The sequence below is a fragment of the Lynx canadensis genome, chromosome B1 (assembly GCF_007474595.2).
Source record: "Lynx canadensis isolate LIC74 chromosome B1, mLynCan4.pri.v2, whole genome shotgun sequence".
NCBI lineage: Eukaryota > Metazoa > Chordata > Mammalia > Carnivora > Felidae > Lynx > Lynx canadensis.
The window spans coordinates 133,253,377-133,269,709 of NC_044306.2; the positions used below are offsets into that span (position 1 = coordinate 133,253,377).

At 37.3% G+C, this 16,333-nt stretch overlaps 1 protein-coding gene across 1 annotated transcript in view; it reads right to left on the reverse strand.

Annotated features, from left to right (window-relative positions):
* Positions 1-1,969: 1,969 nt before the first annotated feature.
* PKD2 (polycystin 2, transient receptor potential cation channel) overlaps positions 1,970-16,333 on the reverse strand; it is a 50,664-nt gene continuing 36,300 nt past the window's right edge. The window contains 8 exon segments of the mRNA XM_030313460.1: positions 1,970-2,954; positions 3,324-3,471; positions 7,323-7,486; positions 8,586-8,703; positions 8,963-9,084; positions 11,325-11,362; positions 11,365-11,422; positions 15,264-15,384. Of these exon segments, the coding sequence (XP_030169320.1) occupies positions 2,718-2,954; positions 3,324-3,471; positions 7,323-7,486; positions 8,586-8,703; positions 8,963-9,084; positions 11,325-11,362; positions 11,365-11,422; positions 15,264-15,384 (1,006 nt within the window). The 3' untranslated portion in view covers positions 1,970-2,717.

Consider the following 16,333-nt stretch of genomic DNA (forward strand, 5'->3'; position numbering starts at 1 on the left):
AATAACTTAATGAAGGTACATACTGCTGAAGAAGTAATGTGTCAATCATATTTTTTGGACATAAAAGAGAAGATGCCTGTTTCAAAGTCTAAACCTTTAGTAATTAGTCTCATGATACAAGGCAAATTACCCAGCTGCTTCTACTTAGGAAACAGACAACTATTACATCTGTTATTATACCAAGTCTTTATTAAGAAGTAAAGTGCTCAATATTACACATTAATGAAATTCTCAATTGTCGAGAGACTTGCATATGTAACATCTTCTTAAAATCACAGATATAGAGTGGAAGATGATAGGAAAGGGAAAAGGAGGGAATTCTCCATGACTAAAGAGAAAAAAAGTATGTAACTTATGGGTAAAAAGAAAGAATTTTGTAAAATCGTACAGGTGAAATGAGAAACAAGATGATAATAAGTACATAAAAAGATTTTCTAGTGACCATAATTAATATATGGCACGTGGTCAATACACATGGATACCACATAATGGCTGCACTTCAAATTGAAGTTTGTTTACATGTAACAACATGGTACACACACATAAATACGTACACTCAATATCCCTGGAATGCAAACTTCAGTACCTAGTAATAAAGAACTTCATGTAGCATATTCAAAAGAAAGTAAAGATGGAAATAAAGCATGAGAAATAACTATTAAAGAAACCCAATGTGTATCACTTCTATAGAAGCCAGCTTAGGCAGGTTTGTTTGCTCAGGTTTTCACTGAAGATTTGACTGACCTATTCTATCAATCACGTAAACGACTTAAAGCCAGGCATTCAAACACAGGCCTCCCTTCTGTTGTTCTCCAAGTCAGAGTTAATTCACCAGCAACGCATTCTCTCTTGCTTGTCCCATTAGCTCTCTCAAAAGGTCACCTCATTCAACACTTTTGAAAAATAAGATTTTTTTATTTTTTATTGAGAAATAATCTCTTCTCTATAAATTTCGTGGGACCCTCTCCTAATGAAAACACAAACAAACAAACCAAAAACTGCTGCAAACTCAAACTGTGGCTGATACGTTCTGATCATGAATGAAGTTTCAATACCAGAAATTCCTTCTCATTAAAATTGAGCTCCATTTAGATTATACATTCTAGTTTTGAACTGCTGAATCAGACTATTTGAGTTCCATATTCTTAAAACAGCATAAAACTCAAACTTCAGTTTTATAGTGTTTGCATATGAATTTCAAAACTCTTGTAAATTTTTGTTTCAAACGAACATAGCTGCTGAGTTAAAACCCTCAGTACGTAATGAAAACATTTAGGAAGTCGGCTTTCCCAGATTAGTTACAACGTTCCTTTCAGTTGCAAGTAAGTTGAGCCACGCGGGAAGAGAATATATGGACGAATCTTTATACTAAACTAATTATAAGAAAAAGTCAAACTGATGGGGCACCTGGGTGGCTCAGTCAGTTAAGCGTCTGACTTCGGCTCAGGTCATGATCTCAGGGTTTGTGGGTTCAAGACCCATGTCAGGCTCTGTGCTAACAACAGCTCAGAGCCTGGAACTTGCTCCTGTGCTAATAGCTCGGAGCCTAGAACTTGCTTCAGATTCTGTGTCTCTCTCTCTCTCTGCCCCTCCCCCGTTCATTGTCTGTCTCTCTCTCAAAAATAAACATAAAAAAGAAAGAAAGAAAGAAAGAAAGAAAGAAAGAAAGAAAGAAAAAGAAAAAGTCAAACTGAGTGACAGGGCTCCTTCTAATTTTCCTATGTCATGGCTAGAGATGACATTTTAACCTACAATCAATCTGGTGGTTTCACACAGCTCATTTTATTTATTTATTTTTTTAATATTTTTTTTTCAACGTTTATTTATTTTGGGACAGAGAGAGACAGAGCATGAATGTGGGAGGGGCAGAGAGAGAGGGAGACACAGAATCAGGAACAAGCTCCAGGCTCCGAGCCATCAGCCCAGAGCCTGACGCGGGGCTCGAACTCCCGGACCGCGAGATCGTGACCTGGCTGAAGTCGGACGCTTAACCGACTGCGCCACCCAGGCGCCCCATCACACAGCTCATTTTAAATGAGAGTGAAAACAGTATGAATAAATGAAACAGTTATTCCCACGGACATGAACTATATAATACAATGATAAAAAAGCACAGTATTCAACATGTATCTTCACCATTCATACACATTCTAGCATAATGACTACATACCCATTCCATGGTTCATAGTTCTTTTCCAGCTCATCTTTTGGAAATGTTTGCCCCAGGAAGGTAGTTGAAACAAAGGGTTCCTTTCTTTAAAGCAAGCTATGTTTTACGTCCATAAACCAAGCCCGAGTGGGAAAGAATGCCCCTACTTTCCCTTCACGCACTGGGCAAAAGTGACAATACTGATTTTTGTGACTGGAAATAAAACTCAGAAGGCTTTTGACAATTCTCTCCTAGCTTTAAAGGCTACATTGTTGTCCACTGAGAAGACTCATCCATGGTAGCAAGTGGCCAGACCACTCCATGTACTTTACAAAGATTTTTTTTTTCTGTACTCAATATTTACACCTAGGTTTCTTATATGAGAAAAAAAAAATCTTCTTTGATCCATGGGCAAAGTTTATCTAAAATAAATTAAAGTGCAGAAGAATTAACATTTGGTCACAAAGACCAGCATCATATGGTGGTCAGGGCATATAAATAGTGTACTTGCTCTGGCCATTCAGGACAGCCCTTTCTCCCCTATTAGGAACACACACTAACACACATCTTAGACTTGGATATTGGAACTCCCATTTGCACCTGCGCCTTCTATTCCGTCTGCAGACTGGGAGGAAGAAGGGCGGGAGCTTCTGGGGCGCGGCTGACCATTCAGTCCCACCGGCGTGCCTAAACCATGACTTATCTGGGAAGCTGCATCGTCAGACTCCCAGCGTTCCAACTCTTCCCGCACTAGTCGTTCCATCTGCTCCCTGTGGATTTCACTGTCACGACCCAGTCTTTCATCCTAACAAAGGAAAAAGAGATCAGGATGTTGGGGGTTGGGGATGCACACTTTTGTACTTAGAAATTGCCTTAGGAAATCAGGGGGCCAAATAATCTGTCAACATTAAATAACATTAAATAACACTGGCGATTTATAGCATATATAGCAATTCTCTGAGCTACTGGAGTGACTTTTTGACTTAATTCTACCATTCAGTGAAGGCAGAACCATCAGAACAGTATTAAGAAAGTAACACCTCCAGACTATCATCTGATCTGCACTGATCTGCAGTTATAGACATCTCAGAAAACCTCTCAGATGAAACACTACAAAATATGACTACCCTGATATTTTCTAGAATCAGTGTTTCTGTGTCAGATGACCACTTACCTCTGCCACCCCATCCAGAAGCCTTCCCAGAACCTCCCTTCTCTTCAGTTTGGCCCGCTCCATGATCTCCAGCTTCACGATCACAGCATCAATCTTGGACACGATGCTGCCGATGGAATGCTCCATTCGGTCCACTCGTCTCACCAGGCTGCAGGAAACCACAGGTGAGAGGGGGAAAGCCACCTCATGTGGTGGGCTGCCTTTTCAGCCCAGCTGGCTTTTCATTTAAAAAAAATTTTTTTAAACAATTTTTTTTACATTTATTTATTTTTGAGAGACACAGTGAGACAGTGCATGAGTGGGGGAGGGGCAGAGAGAGGAGACACAGAATCTGAAGCAGAGTCCAGGCTCTGAGCCGCCAGCACAGAGTCCAACACGGGGCTCAAACCAACAAACCGTGAGATCGTGACCTGAGCTGAGTTGGACACTTAACCAACTGAGCCACCCAGGTGCTCCCCAGCTGGCTTTTCAAATGGAAGTGCTAAGATCTTTTTCTTAAACAAGATGATAATCGGCAGTCTCAAACTTTAGCTATAAACTCATATATTGCTGATGGGAATGCTAACTGGCACAACTTCTCTGCAAGTCAACATTGTATTAGAAGTCTTATAAATGTATGTTTAGCTTTTATTCAGGTATTCCATTTCTGGAAAATTTTCCGAAGGAAGTAAGTATATGTGTGATTTTTTGGGCTACCAGCATATTCATTAGAGTTCTGCTTATTAATAGTGGTTCACTGAAAAATGGTTACATTAAATAATTAATAGAAAAATTTTCAAATATGTTATTTTCATCTATACAATGGAATTCTATGGAGATACCAGAAATTGTATGGTGATAGAATATTTAACGGAATAGTGGTATTCACAATATATTAAGTAAATAAAGCAGTTAGAAAACACTGTTCACTAGTGATTCCATTATTTTGAATAAAAAAATTTATGTAAATGCTTTAAAAACATAGAAATAGGAGACAACTTCTGGAATGGTGACAGGAGGGCTTTGTAAGCCCTCTCCCAGTGAAACAACTGCAACTGTTGAAAATTATCAAAAAAACTTTTTTTCAAAACTCTGGACATTTTCTTAAGGGTACACAACAAATGAAGAAGCATTTATTTAAGAAAATCCACTGAATTTCAGAGAGTCTGCTCCCTCTCTTTCTCCCCCAGTTCAGTATGACAGAAGTGCCACTCCAGTTGGGTTAGGCAATGAACACAGGGCTCCCACTCCCTTCTACTCCAGGGGGGGCTCTGGTATCTCACAGGAAGGGGTGGGCTGCGCAGTTCTCATCCCTGTGCCTCCACCCCCGAATCCATATTGCAGAGGATCTAATCCAGACAAGAGTGGCAGCGAGCTATGAGGCTCTCTTCCTCCACTCATCTGCCAACTATAGGGTGGAGTTTTCCACGCCCGGAGAGGCAAGCTGAGAAGACCGAAGGCTGCCAACCCAGCCCAGTGCTTGATTCATGAAACAGGGGTATCACTCTGGGAAGTAGACCACTGTTCCTGATCCTCTCTCTGAAGCAGTAGCACAGGGGTTTTGCCCAGGGGATAGTCAGGCCACAGAACAGAGAGCTCCAAAGCTTCCCCCAAGAGAACTGGCTTTATTTGGAACAAAGTGCTAAGCCTAAGAGTGCTTTTGAAAACAATGGAGATTATGGTGATAAACAGTTAGATGAGGCTGGTCTTGCTCTGGAAAAATATCAACAAAGAGATACAGATTATTTTAAGGAACCAAATATAAATTCTGGAGTTGAAAAGTACAATAAATGAGATGAAAAGTCACTTAAGGGTCTCCACAGCAGATCTGAGCTGGCAGTAGAAAGAATCAGCACACTTGAAGATAGATGGATAGAAACTATGTAATCTGAAGGGCCGAAGAGGCAAAAAGTGGAAGAAAAATGTAAGCACCCCAACAAACACAGGGTAGGAATCCCAGGAAGGAAAGGAGAGAAAACAGCAAAAAACTATTTTAACACATAATGGTTGAAAACTTCCTAAATGTGATGAAAATATTACACATTGTAGCAGCTTAATGAACTCCAAATAGGATAACTGCAAAGAGATCCACACTCAGATCAGTCAAAATACTGAAAGACAAGACAAAGAAAAAATCTTGAAAGTATCAGAGAAAAGTGACTCATTATGTATAACACTGAGGTAAGATTGCTAAGGTTAGATTGCTGAGGTTAAGACTGCTAAGATCTTACTGCTAATCTTAGCAGTAAGATTAACAGCTATCTCTCATCAGAAACAATGGAGACCAGAAAAAATGAAGGGGAAATAAAAATATTCCCAGATTAAAAAAAAAAAAACTGAGGGAATTCATGCTAGCAGGCCTGCTTTAGAATAGATACTAAAGGTCTTTAGGCTGACATTAAGTGATCCAGATAGTAATCAGAAGCACATGAAAAAAACGAAGAGCACTGGGTACAGGTAATTATGTAACTATAAAAGGCAGTACAAATTCATATTTCTTTTCCTTTTTTTCCTCTTAACTGATTTAAAAAGCAATTGTGTAAGACAATATGTACACAATTGTATTGTTGGGCCCATTACATACAGAAATATAATAATATATTTGGACAGTAGCAGGACAAAAGGGGGTAAGAGCAAAGTTGTACTGGAATATGGAAATAAACACCAGATGGTAACTTGAACCCACAGGAACGAATGAAGGGAACCAGAAATGGTAAGTAGGAAAAAGAATATAACAAACTCTATAAATATATACTTTCTCTTCTTTCTTGTCTCCTTTAAGAGACATAAAATTATATGAAGTGATCATTATGACAATGTTGTATTGGATTTGTAACATAGATTAATATGTATAATATGGCACAAAACAGGGGAGGAGTTATATAGGAATGATATTTCTATATCGCCTTGGATTAAGTTAATATAATCTGAAGTAGATACTGATAAATCAATTTGTATATATTACGTCCTAGAGAAACTACTAAAAAATAACTAAAAAATGTAGTGAAAAAAATTATTAAAGGAATTAAACTGTTGCTCTAGAAAATATTACTTTATGTAAAAGAAAGCAACAAAGGAGAAAAAGAGGGACAAAAAAAGATATGACACCTACAGAAAATGAAAAATAAGGGACCCCTGAGTGGGCTCAGTCAGTTGGGCATCCAACTCTGGCTCAGGTCATGATCTCACAGTTCATGGGTTCAAGCCCTGCATCCAGCTGTCTGCTGTAAGCACAGAGCCCACTTTGGATCCTTGGTTCCCCTCTCTCTCTAACCCTCCTCTGCTCACGTGTGTGTACACATCCTGTCTCTCAAAAATAAACATTTAAAAAACAAGAAGAAGAAAATGGTAGTTGTAAGTCCAACTATATTAATGATAACATTAAATGTAATGAAGTAAATATTCTAATCAAAGGCAAAGATTACCAGACTGGATGAAAAGACCAGGTCCAACTATATGCTGTCTACAGGTGACACACCTAAGATTCAAAGATACAACAGACTAGAAATGAGAACAGAAAAAGGTGTATCATGCAAAAAGCGATGATAAGAAAATTGGAGTTGCTATAGTAATATCAGACAAAAAAGACTTTAAAACAAAAAAAATTACTAGAGATAAAGTAGGACATTTTTTAATGAAAACAGGGTCAATCTATTAGAAAGATATACCAGTTATAAACATTTATACACCTAACAACAGAGTTCCAAAATACACAAAGCAAAACCTTACAGAAATGAAGGAACAATTTAATAATAATAGTTGGAGACTTTAATACCCCACTTTCAAAAAGTAGATGAAACTAGGCAGAACAACAGGAAATAGGAGATTTAAGTAACACTACAAACCAACTAGACCTAAAAAACGCCTATAGAACACTCCACTTAACAACAGTAGTACATACATTCTTCTCAGGTGCTCATGGAACATTCTTTGGGATATACCTTGTGCTACGCCATAAAAACAAAAAACACATGAAAAACAAAAAACATGTAAATGGAGATACAAACACTTTATACTTACACTTGAAACTCTTCATAAGAAACCCCACTGGAGATGCTTCCCCTCCTTCTGGAACTATGCCCACTGTCTTCATCATCATCCTCCTCAGAGTCATCCAGGCTTCTTGGGAAACTTCGGCTGCTCATGGGACGTGGTAAAGAGCTGTGATCCAGATCCAGATCCTCCTGAAGAACATTGGATCACTGGGTGAGGAGCGAGAACACCCAGTCCCCACAGAGCTTCACTGAGGGCTTGGGCAAATGGCAAATGGATATGTACCAATTACCTAGATTTCTTTGTGGCTAACACCAGACTGTGATTCCCACACTGTAAATTTCATGGATTGGCAAATTTCAAAACAGGTCTTAATGACCAGCAAGGGACTGCTAACTTGTTTGGACAAGAAAGAACATTAAAATAGAACAAAGCAGAGAAAAAAAGGTAGAGGAAGAAATATATTATCACCTTTTCATAAAAGATAACACATTTAATAGCTACAAAGTTGGAAGGATATAATCTTACAGCAAAAATTTTGACTAAATGCAGCCTTGTGAAAGGTGATTTCACTATGTCTGGGGAAGTTTTTCACTTGCTGGCACCATTCGGTGGGGCAGAGTTTAGAAACTACTCCTCATAGAGAAGGAACTTTGGTATGTAGTATTCACCTGCATTCTCTGTACCTCAATTACAATGGATATTTTTTGGTTCGTTTAACCATTTATTTTTAATGTTAATGTTAAAGCTTTTAGTTATCCTTTCTGATTTATAAAAAGACCATGGAATTTACTTCTAACAGTTCATAAGAAGTATTCAAATGGAAGGCAGTAGTTATTGTTTGTTTCATTATAAATGTTAAAGAACAATTAGCTTTACATCTCCTGAGGAATCTTTTTTCCTCCACTCTCATGGACACAGTGAGGTGTGTGACTATTCAGGTTTCCCTTTTGAAGCTGATGGCCAGAAAACTTAGGGCCAGATTTATAGCCCAATCTTTAATCAACATACATGTATTTTTATGAAAGCATTTTTAGCTTCCTAGTCTAGTTTTATATTTCACTTTTGTTTTGCTTCATTTTTTCATTTTGATTGTTTTACACTGATGCCAACTTATTGCATTTTTACATATTATTATGTTATATATCCTTTTTGGAACAAGCTGGGTATTACAACATAAATTGAGACAGAGAGAGGAGAAAGACAGACTCTCAGTAATCCATGACTTAGCATGGTGTATGAAACACTGTGGGTACTGAATCAAATCATGTTCTCCTAAATGAGACCCACCCTCTCTTTTTCCAAGTCGTCTCTCATCTGTTGATGTTCATGTTCGGTCAGTTCTTGATCTCCATCTTGGTCATATTTTGTGAATATTGCCTCAATCTCTGCATCAGTATGGCCCTTCCTGAAATTATTGAGAGGTTACAGATGAAATCACTTGTGTACATAGTACAGTGAAAACAAAGGGACACCAAAATGCAGGAATAAAGGAGAAATTGCTGAATCAGGGCCAGCCCTTCTCTTATTAATATGTGCCAGAAAGACACCTACTCTGAAAAAAGAGCATCTCTATGAGTAAGTGGTTGGGCCAAAAATATCCTTATCACCAAGAACTTATCTTTCCATTAAGAATTTCCCTGGGCCTCAGAAAGAGTGATTCTTACCCTTTGAGATCTTGTCGAAGTTCATCAAAGTTTAACTTGCCTCCGCCTTGCCTCAGACTCTCAGAAATGTCATCCACGGTATTTTTTTTCAGTTTTAGTTTGACCAAGGCTTTATGGTAGCCCTGTTGAAAAGATCTGGTTTAGTTTATTCTCTTTTTACATGCGCTTTACCATCCATTTACAGTAGTAACTAACTACCTGTGCAGACCTTGCTTTGCATGGTAGTTGTAGGATTATAAAAATGACCATGCAAGCCTGAACTATGTGAAGTGATGTTAATAATCAACAGGAAAAATTATGATTGCTCCGTGACCTTTAAAACCTTTTATGAGGGGCACCTTGCTGTCTCAGTCAGAAGAGCTTGCAACTTTTGATTGTGGGGTCATGTGTTTAAGCCCTGTGTTGGGTGTGGGGATTAATTAAACAAACAAACTTAAAAAAACAACTTTTTATCAAAGCATTAAAATTTTCTTGGTGTTGGTTATAAACTTATTAGGAAAAATTTAAAAACAGTAAGGTGAATATTTATTTGGTACACTGAAATTTAAAACCTCAGAAACACTGAAAATTAAAATGTTTTATTTCTTTGTAAAAAATTTATCCAGAGTAGTCTGAACAGCGCTTGCTTTCTTCCTGTGTAACGTAGGATATGGAGTAAGCATCTTTTCTATGTCTTGGGGAGCTTTCATAATCTTTTCTTAATATGGGTCAGCTCCCAACATTTTATCCTTTGCATTTTCCATGTCATAACATATCTCCAAGAATTCCTTTAATGTGAAGTTGTTTGTCAGTGTCACTTCCTTGAAGACATTGTCAGCCTTTTCCTCATAACCACTGCCCTCATTCATGTTGATAAATGTGCTTCACTAAGCTCTTTGACTGTATATCTGTCTATCCATTGATATTCAAGACCTTGAAGGGTAGTAATGTCAACATTTCCACGCCCAGCTACAGCTAAGTAGCCTAGAAATCTGTTACACTGGTTTTGAATTTCACTTTCAGTGTTGTCATTCTTTGTTTCTTTGCTATGCTTTCATCTTTGCTGGCCCATTCTCCTTTTCCATCACACATTCTTGCAAAATGTCACATGGGTTTTTCACAGGGAGATACAGAAGCAACACAACTACAATGTTCTGTGCCTGAACTGAACAGCAGATGCTCAGGGACCAATCCTAGACTTTGTAAGAAGTGATGTTATGCTCACCGGTTATGATACACATCTGTTACTTATGTAATGATTTGTAGACTGAAGAGCCAGCAGTGAAGTTTATAGTCATGCTACTACAGTTAATATCCTGTGATACTAAGATATTCTGTGAGAATTGCACGTTTGTACTTCTATACTATTATTCACAGTCAATATACTGTGATACTGATATATGAACCGCGTTGAGAGGCTGGTGTTATTTAACTGAACTAATTGAAATCTGTGCATACCAGAACCAGAGCGCAAAGTAAGGACTGCTTGTATATACGTTGGAGATTTGCTAACGTGTAATAAGCTGTCGTTGCAAAATTCAGGATAACACACATCTTAGGTCCCATGGAAGGGACTTTGTTTTAAGAACTGGAAGTTCTCTGTTCAAACAGGACAGACAACATAGTCCTATGACTTGAACCAACAGAAAAAGATCAGTCAAGGAGCCACTGGTATCTTAGCAAAATGATGTTAGGGAACAATCTGTGTACTTCAGATGTAGTTATTTGTGTTGCTTAAGTTTTATACTTTAGACCAAATAAAGAAGTCACATTGAAAAGAACAAAGTACCCAGCTTTCCTGTCCTGCCCTTCCATTTAACAATTAACTTCCTGAGAGGGTGCGTGCTTAAGTGAAAGTCCTCAGACCCTTAGGCTGTGGCCTGATGCCATGGACAGTTTTCCTTTGACTATTTAAAAACTTCTCTGGAAGATCAAGGGTAAAGGGTGGACTACAAAATATTTGTTTCTAAACTTTTTTTTCCTCCTTTTAAATTGCATTTGAGATAGAAAAAAGCAGAGATGTCTTTATATTTTTCTCTTCCAATTTATTCTGAATTCTGGAACTGCAAGTGAGAGCCACCTGGAGGTGTTGTCAAAATAAGTGAAGGTGATGAAGCCAGCAGCTCAGCTCTCAAGAGTCGAAAGAGATTGTTGAGAATTTAATTCTAGGGCATTTACGGGTTCCCAGAATTTAAGTCCAAGTTAACAGCATACCCATCTCTAGCTCTGAGACAGAGAACTTTTAAATCATTCCTGAAATGTAGCAATCTACTCTTTATTTTAACAATGACAATGGATCAGTGTTGCTGTGGAAATCTGGCTGAAACAATGCTCATTATACGTAGAGGATGAAAACAATTCTGAGAATTAGGGCTTGTCATACCTTTCTGATAAGATCTGAGAGTTCCATTTCAGCTTTCGCTGGGCCAAATCAGATTTAACTTCGGAGTAAGTATCATTGATGATGGCCAAAAACATATTCTGTTTGTAAATCAAAGGAAAGTTGAGATTAAAGAAGAAACCTAAATATACTTTCTAAACATCAATCCAAAATTTGACATATGTATTTTTGTTCAGTGTTTTTTTAAGTAATCTGATGTCTTAAGAAGTCATAAATTAATAGTTTTGCTGTTATATTCTTTGGGAAAATTATTTTTTCCATTAAGTCATGCCAGAGGAAAATACAATATATTTTCTTACTTACAAACCATATATTGTGATACATTTTGCAAAAAAAGATAAGAATGAAATACAACAAAATATTGATGTATTTACTTATGGATGGTGGTATTACTCTATTTTATTATTTTTGCTTGTCTATGTTCTCTACATTTTTTTCATTTGACATAAATTATTAGAAATTTAGAACTCTACATAGTTCTTCAAATTACAACAATCAATACAGACAAGTGGAATCCTATGCTTATTCCAAATGTTGTTATATATTACTTGAGATTTACAGACCATGTTTTGAAGAGTTAAAAAAAGATCTCTCCAAATAGAAATACAGTAGGCTTCACAGAAGAGAGTCAAGAAAAGCTTAGTGAAAAAGACAAAGACTTTGGAGTCAAGCACATTAGGGTTTCAGTCTTAGCACTGCCAAGACTATATTGTTCAAATTTTCTAATCTTTAGGGGTGCCTGGTGGCTCAGTCAGTAAGTGTTCCAACTTCAGCTCAGGTCATGATCTCATGGTTTGTGAGTTTGAGCCCTGCCTCGGGCTCTGTGCTGACAGCTCCGAGCCTGGAGCCTGCTTCTGATTCTGTGACTCCCTCTTTGTCTGCCCCTCCCCTGTCTCTCTCTGTCTCTCAAAAATGAATAAAAACATTAAAATTTTTTTTTCTAATCTTTATTTTAAAAATTTATTTGTTTTTGCATTAATAAAGTGGAAGAAATAATAGTACAGATTTTTACAAGAATTAATGAGATAATCTATGTAAAAGTACTTAGGACAGGACCTAATGCATGGTAAGTACTACATATTATAGCTATTATTATTCAGTGACGGTTAGTTCATTTTCCTAACTTTTCCTCTCTCCTGGATAATGGTTTGTATTTCCAACAGGTTTTTCTTGAAGCACCACACCCAACTGATCCAGTCCTTCTTTAAACACGCTCTTCCTTCACTTTTCCGTTTGACACATAACTATGGTTTGAACTCAGAGTTGTGTATTTGATTATGTCTGTTTCCCCACAAATCTGTGGAAATTTTCATGAGGGCAGAGCTGGTCTCTTATTTTCCTTACCACTGTACCCCCAGTACATAGCAGCTTGCCTGGAAATAGTGGCTCAGCAAATATTTATTGAATAATGGATGAATGAACAAATGGGAGCTCTATTATTTTAATGGGCTACTAAATCATTGCAAGTTAAGGAGGAGCACTACTTAAGATTCTGTAGCAGAAATGAGAATAAAATATAAAATGCATGTAAGTTCGTGGCTTAATGTTTAATTCCGAGTACAGACCGTTGCAGTTGGAGCAACATTCCCACCTTCTCCCTCCCAACCCAGGCAACTAATGTTCTCTTTTTAAAAGTTTCCAAATGGCTGCTAGCTAATGCCTGCAAATATCTTAGGTGTAGGGTTAAAGGGTGGGTCCTCTGAAGAGATTTTTAAAAAACTGAAAGTGGCTGAGAAAGACTACTGAAAGTGTGGGAGAGGAAGCCCCCCTCCTCTCCACCCTGTCTCAGAAGGTTTGCTTAATTGTGCAATCAGAGGTCTTTTCCTGGTGATGACAGGATTTTGCTTCCTGGCTCATTTGGGCCACCTCTCACCACGGTAGCTTCTTTTACAGCCAGGGCAATAAATTAACACCCGGCAGTCATCACAGAAAAATGGCCAACCCTGCACTCGGCTTGTCATTTCTTTAAAGAAAAATCTGTATTGACTGTAACTACCCACCTCTCTCTGGGGGAGTGAGGGGTAGAGGAGTGGAGTTCAGGGAGAGCAATTCCTTCTTGTGTAACGGCACAAAAAATTACTTTAGTATAAAGACAGAAGCTAAACGCTTCTTTTCATGTTCTAGTGACTGATTTGACGAAATGACTGAACAATTGCAGGGCACCGCCTACCAGAAGACAACATTCAAACAAGTCCACATTTGACCATTTCAAATTGCCACAGGTATGTTCCTCATTTGGCAGAAGGACACACAAAGAAAACTTAGGTGGCCAGCAGTTAACTAAAGGGTCCAATGCAGAGCTCTCAATTCCTGGTTTTTGTTTTCCTAGTAGAGATTCGGGGATTCAGATGCTCCAGAATCCAAAGTACTACCAATATTAGAGATGAAAAAGGCTTACTGTTCCATTTTTTGTCTTTAACATATGATAGAAAAAAGAAACTAGAGAGGCTTAACTTTAAAACTAATAACACATTTGTGCAAGATACAAATGGACTTGCGTGATATTGCTGACTCTTTCAATCCTACCAAGGTAGATCTAATACTCAATCTGTAAATAACCACTAAATGCTTGGACAAACTTTGGGAATATTATGCTGAATTACTGAACTTTACACAAAGGATCTTATAAAATTTATTGAAAACGGAGACAATTTTGTTGTTTTCTTATGATGATGATTAATGTAAGGAAAGACTTAAATATTAGTGTTTGGATAAAGAACACCCACCGCTGGGGTGCCTGGATGGCTCAGTCGGTTAAGCACCATACTCTTGATCTCAGCTCAGGTCATGATCTCATGGTTACTGAGTTCAAAGCCCTGTGTTAGGCTCTGTGCTGATAGCCTGGAGCCTGTTTTGAATTCTGTCTCTCCCTCTCTCTGCCCCTCCCCCCTTTTCTCTCTGTCTCTCAAAATAAATAAATAAACTTAAAAAAAATTTTTTTTTCAATGGTTATTTATTTTTGAGAGAAAGATGAGTGCAAGCAGGGGAGGTGCAGAGAGAGAGGGAGGCACAGAATCCGAAGCAGGCTTCAGGTTCTGTGCTGTCAGCACAGAGCCTGATGCAGGACTCGAACTCATGGATGGCGAGATCATGACCCGAGCCAAAGTCGGATGCTCAACCGACTGAGCCACCCAGGCGCCCCAAATAAATAAACTTAAAAAAAAACACCCACTGCCTAGGTTAAGCTAACTTAAATGAATAATTACTCAGTAAAATGTGTAAATGTTAAGATGAAGAACAAAATGCCTTTTAAAAAATATTAATTAACTTAGGGTCAAAATGTTAAAAATGTTCATTTGTACCAAATCAAGAGAATGAAAAGTTATTTTTGAAAGTAACTTTTAAAGCAATTTCCATCCATTGTTAGATCTAGTTTTAAATTTAAAATTTGAATACTCTTTGTGGGCAGTCTCTAGATGTGTTAAATATAAGTAATTCAAGACAAAGTATCTTAAGCTTGACAAGCAATAATTAACTCATATATTACTCTTGACATCCTGGATCTAGCTTGCTTTGTCAGTTCCTATTTCTTTTTTTTTAAAGAAAAGAGGAAAAAGAGGAATGAAAAGTCATGCTAGCAAGTGATCACGAAAGTGCTGACATCTGTGTTAAAAAAGGCTGTAAATATGTAAGTAGTCTACTTTTTAGGCAAAGCATTATTTTAGGTGACTTTATCAATTTGCATGTGACCTAATTTTTTTTTACATTGAATAGACATATATGGATAAATGAAAGACAATGCAAAAGATTATTTGGTGACGACTTAAAACTGAATCAATGAGAAGTAAAATAAAATATGTATTCTCATTTACAGTTTTTCCTGAGTCTTTTAAAAAATAAGGACTCTAGAGCATGAGAGAAAAAGGAAGATGGTGATTTATGAAGTTTAAATCACCTCACTGTAAACAAAAGTGTACATACCAAAAGAATGAAGAACATAAAGAACACAAATGTAGTGAAATAAATTGGTCCCAAAACTCGATTAGCTTCCTCAATCTCTGCGAAGTTGATATCACCCAAAATGATACGGAATTGAGTGAAGCTATAAAAACAAAACAAAACAAAACACTACAATACAAAAACAAAGACTGTTCAGCATTGATGTAACATTTCCTAAAGATGATTTCACACTTTTGGACCTCTTTATCAGTGTGCACAGCTGCCAGATAATAGAAAATTGTCAGTCTCCTTGGAAAACTCTTGCTAATGCTAACTATTCGAGCAATTGAAGCTTTCTGGAATAAAAATCATATACTTTTGTGCTAAATACATTATTTCCATTTGGTTAAAAAGAAAATACAATAATTATTAGATGACTCATAAAGCAACCAGTTACAAGAATTTAATCCATAATCTGGCTAAAACATGGATGGTTAACTCTAAACTTCACCATGGTCACCCTGGGTCTGAATTTAAAACCTCTTTAAAAAAGACTTTGAAAGATAGCCAAAATTGTATGCATTCAAAGATCCAATATCCTCATACGCTCTCAAAGTGGTGTTGAGTGGCCGTGTGTTGCCAATGCTGGGGTCTTAATCAGTAAAATCATTTCCCTTTCCGACTTCCATCGAACAACAACATTAATTTGGTATCCCCCAGCACAAAAAGCCCTTTTAACTTCTATTATCATAATCCTCTTCTCCTTTCCTGACTGACTTCTTTCCAAATGGCATGGAAATGTAATATTCGTTTTTTTTTTTTAGTCTTAATATCATATATGAGAACTTTGGAAAAGGACAGAAAATTCCTACATCGGTTTGAGTTTCTCGTAGAATATTAGAAATACTATTTTTTTTCTAGAAAATAACCTGAAGTTTAAAATACATGGCAACAATATTGAATAAGAATGAAAATCTAGGCAAATGGTCTCTTAAAAGCTACTATCGGCATTTGGTGCTAAGAAGACCTCTGTCTTTGTAATCATATTGGTTTACTGTAGCTGTTCTACTATCTCTTAATGACTTTAGAGTTGTTACCTTAAGTTTATCAGT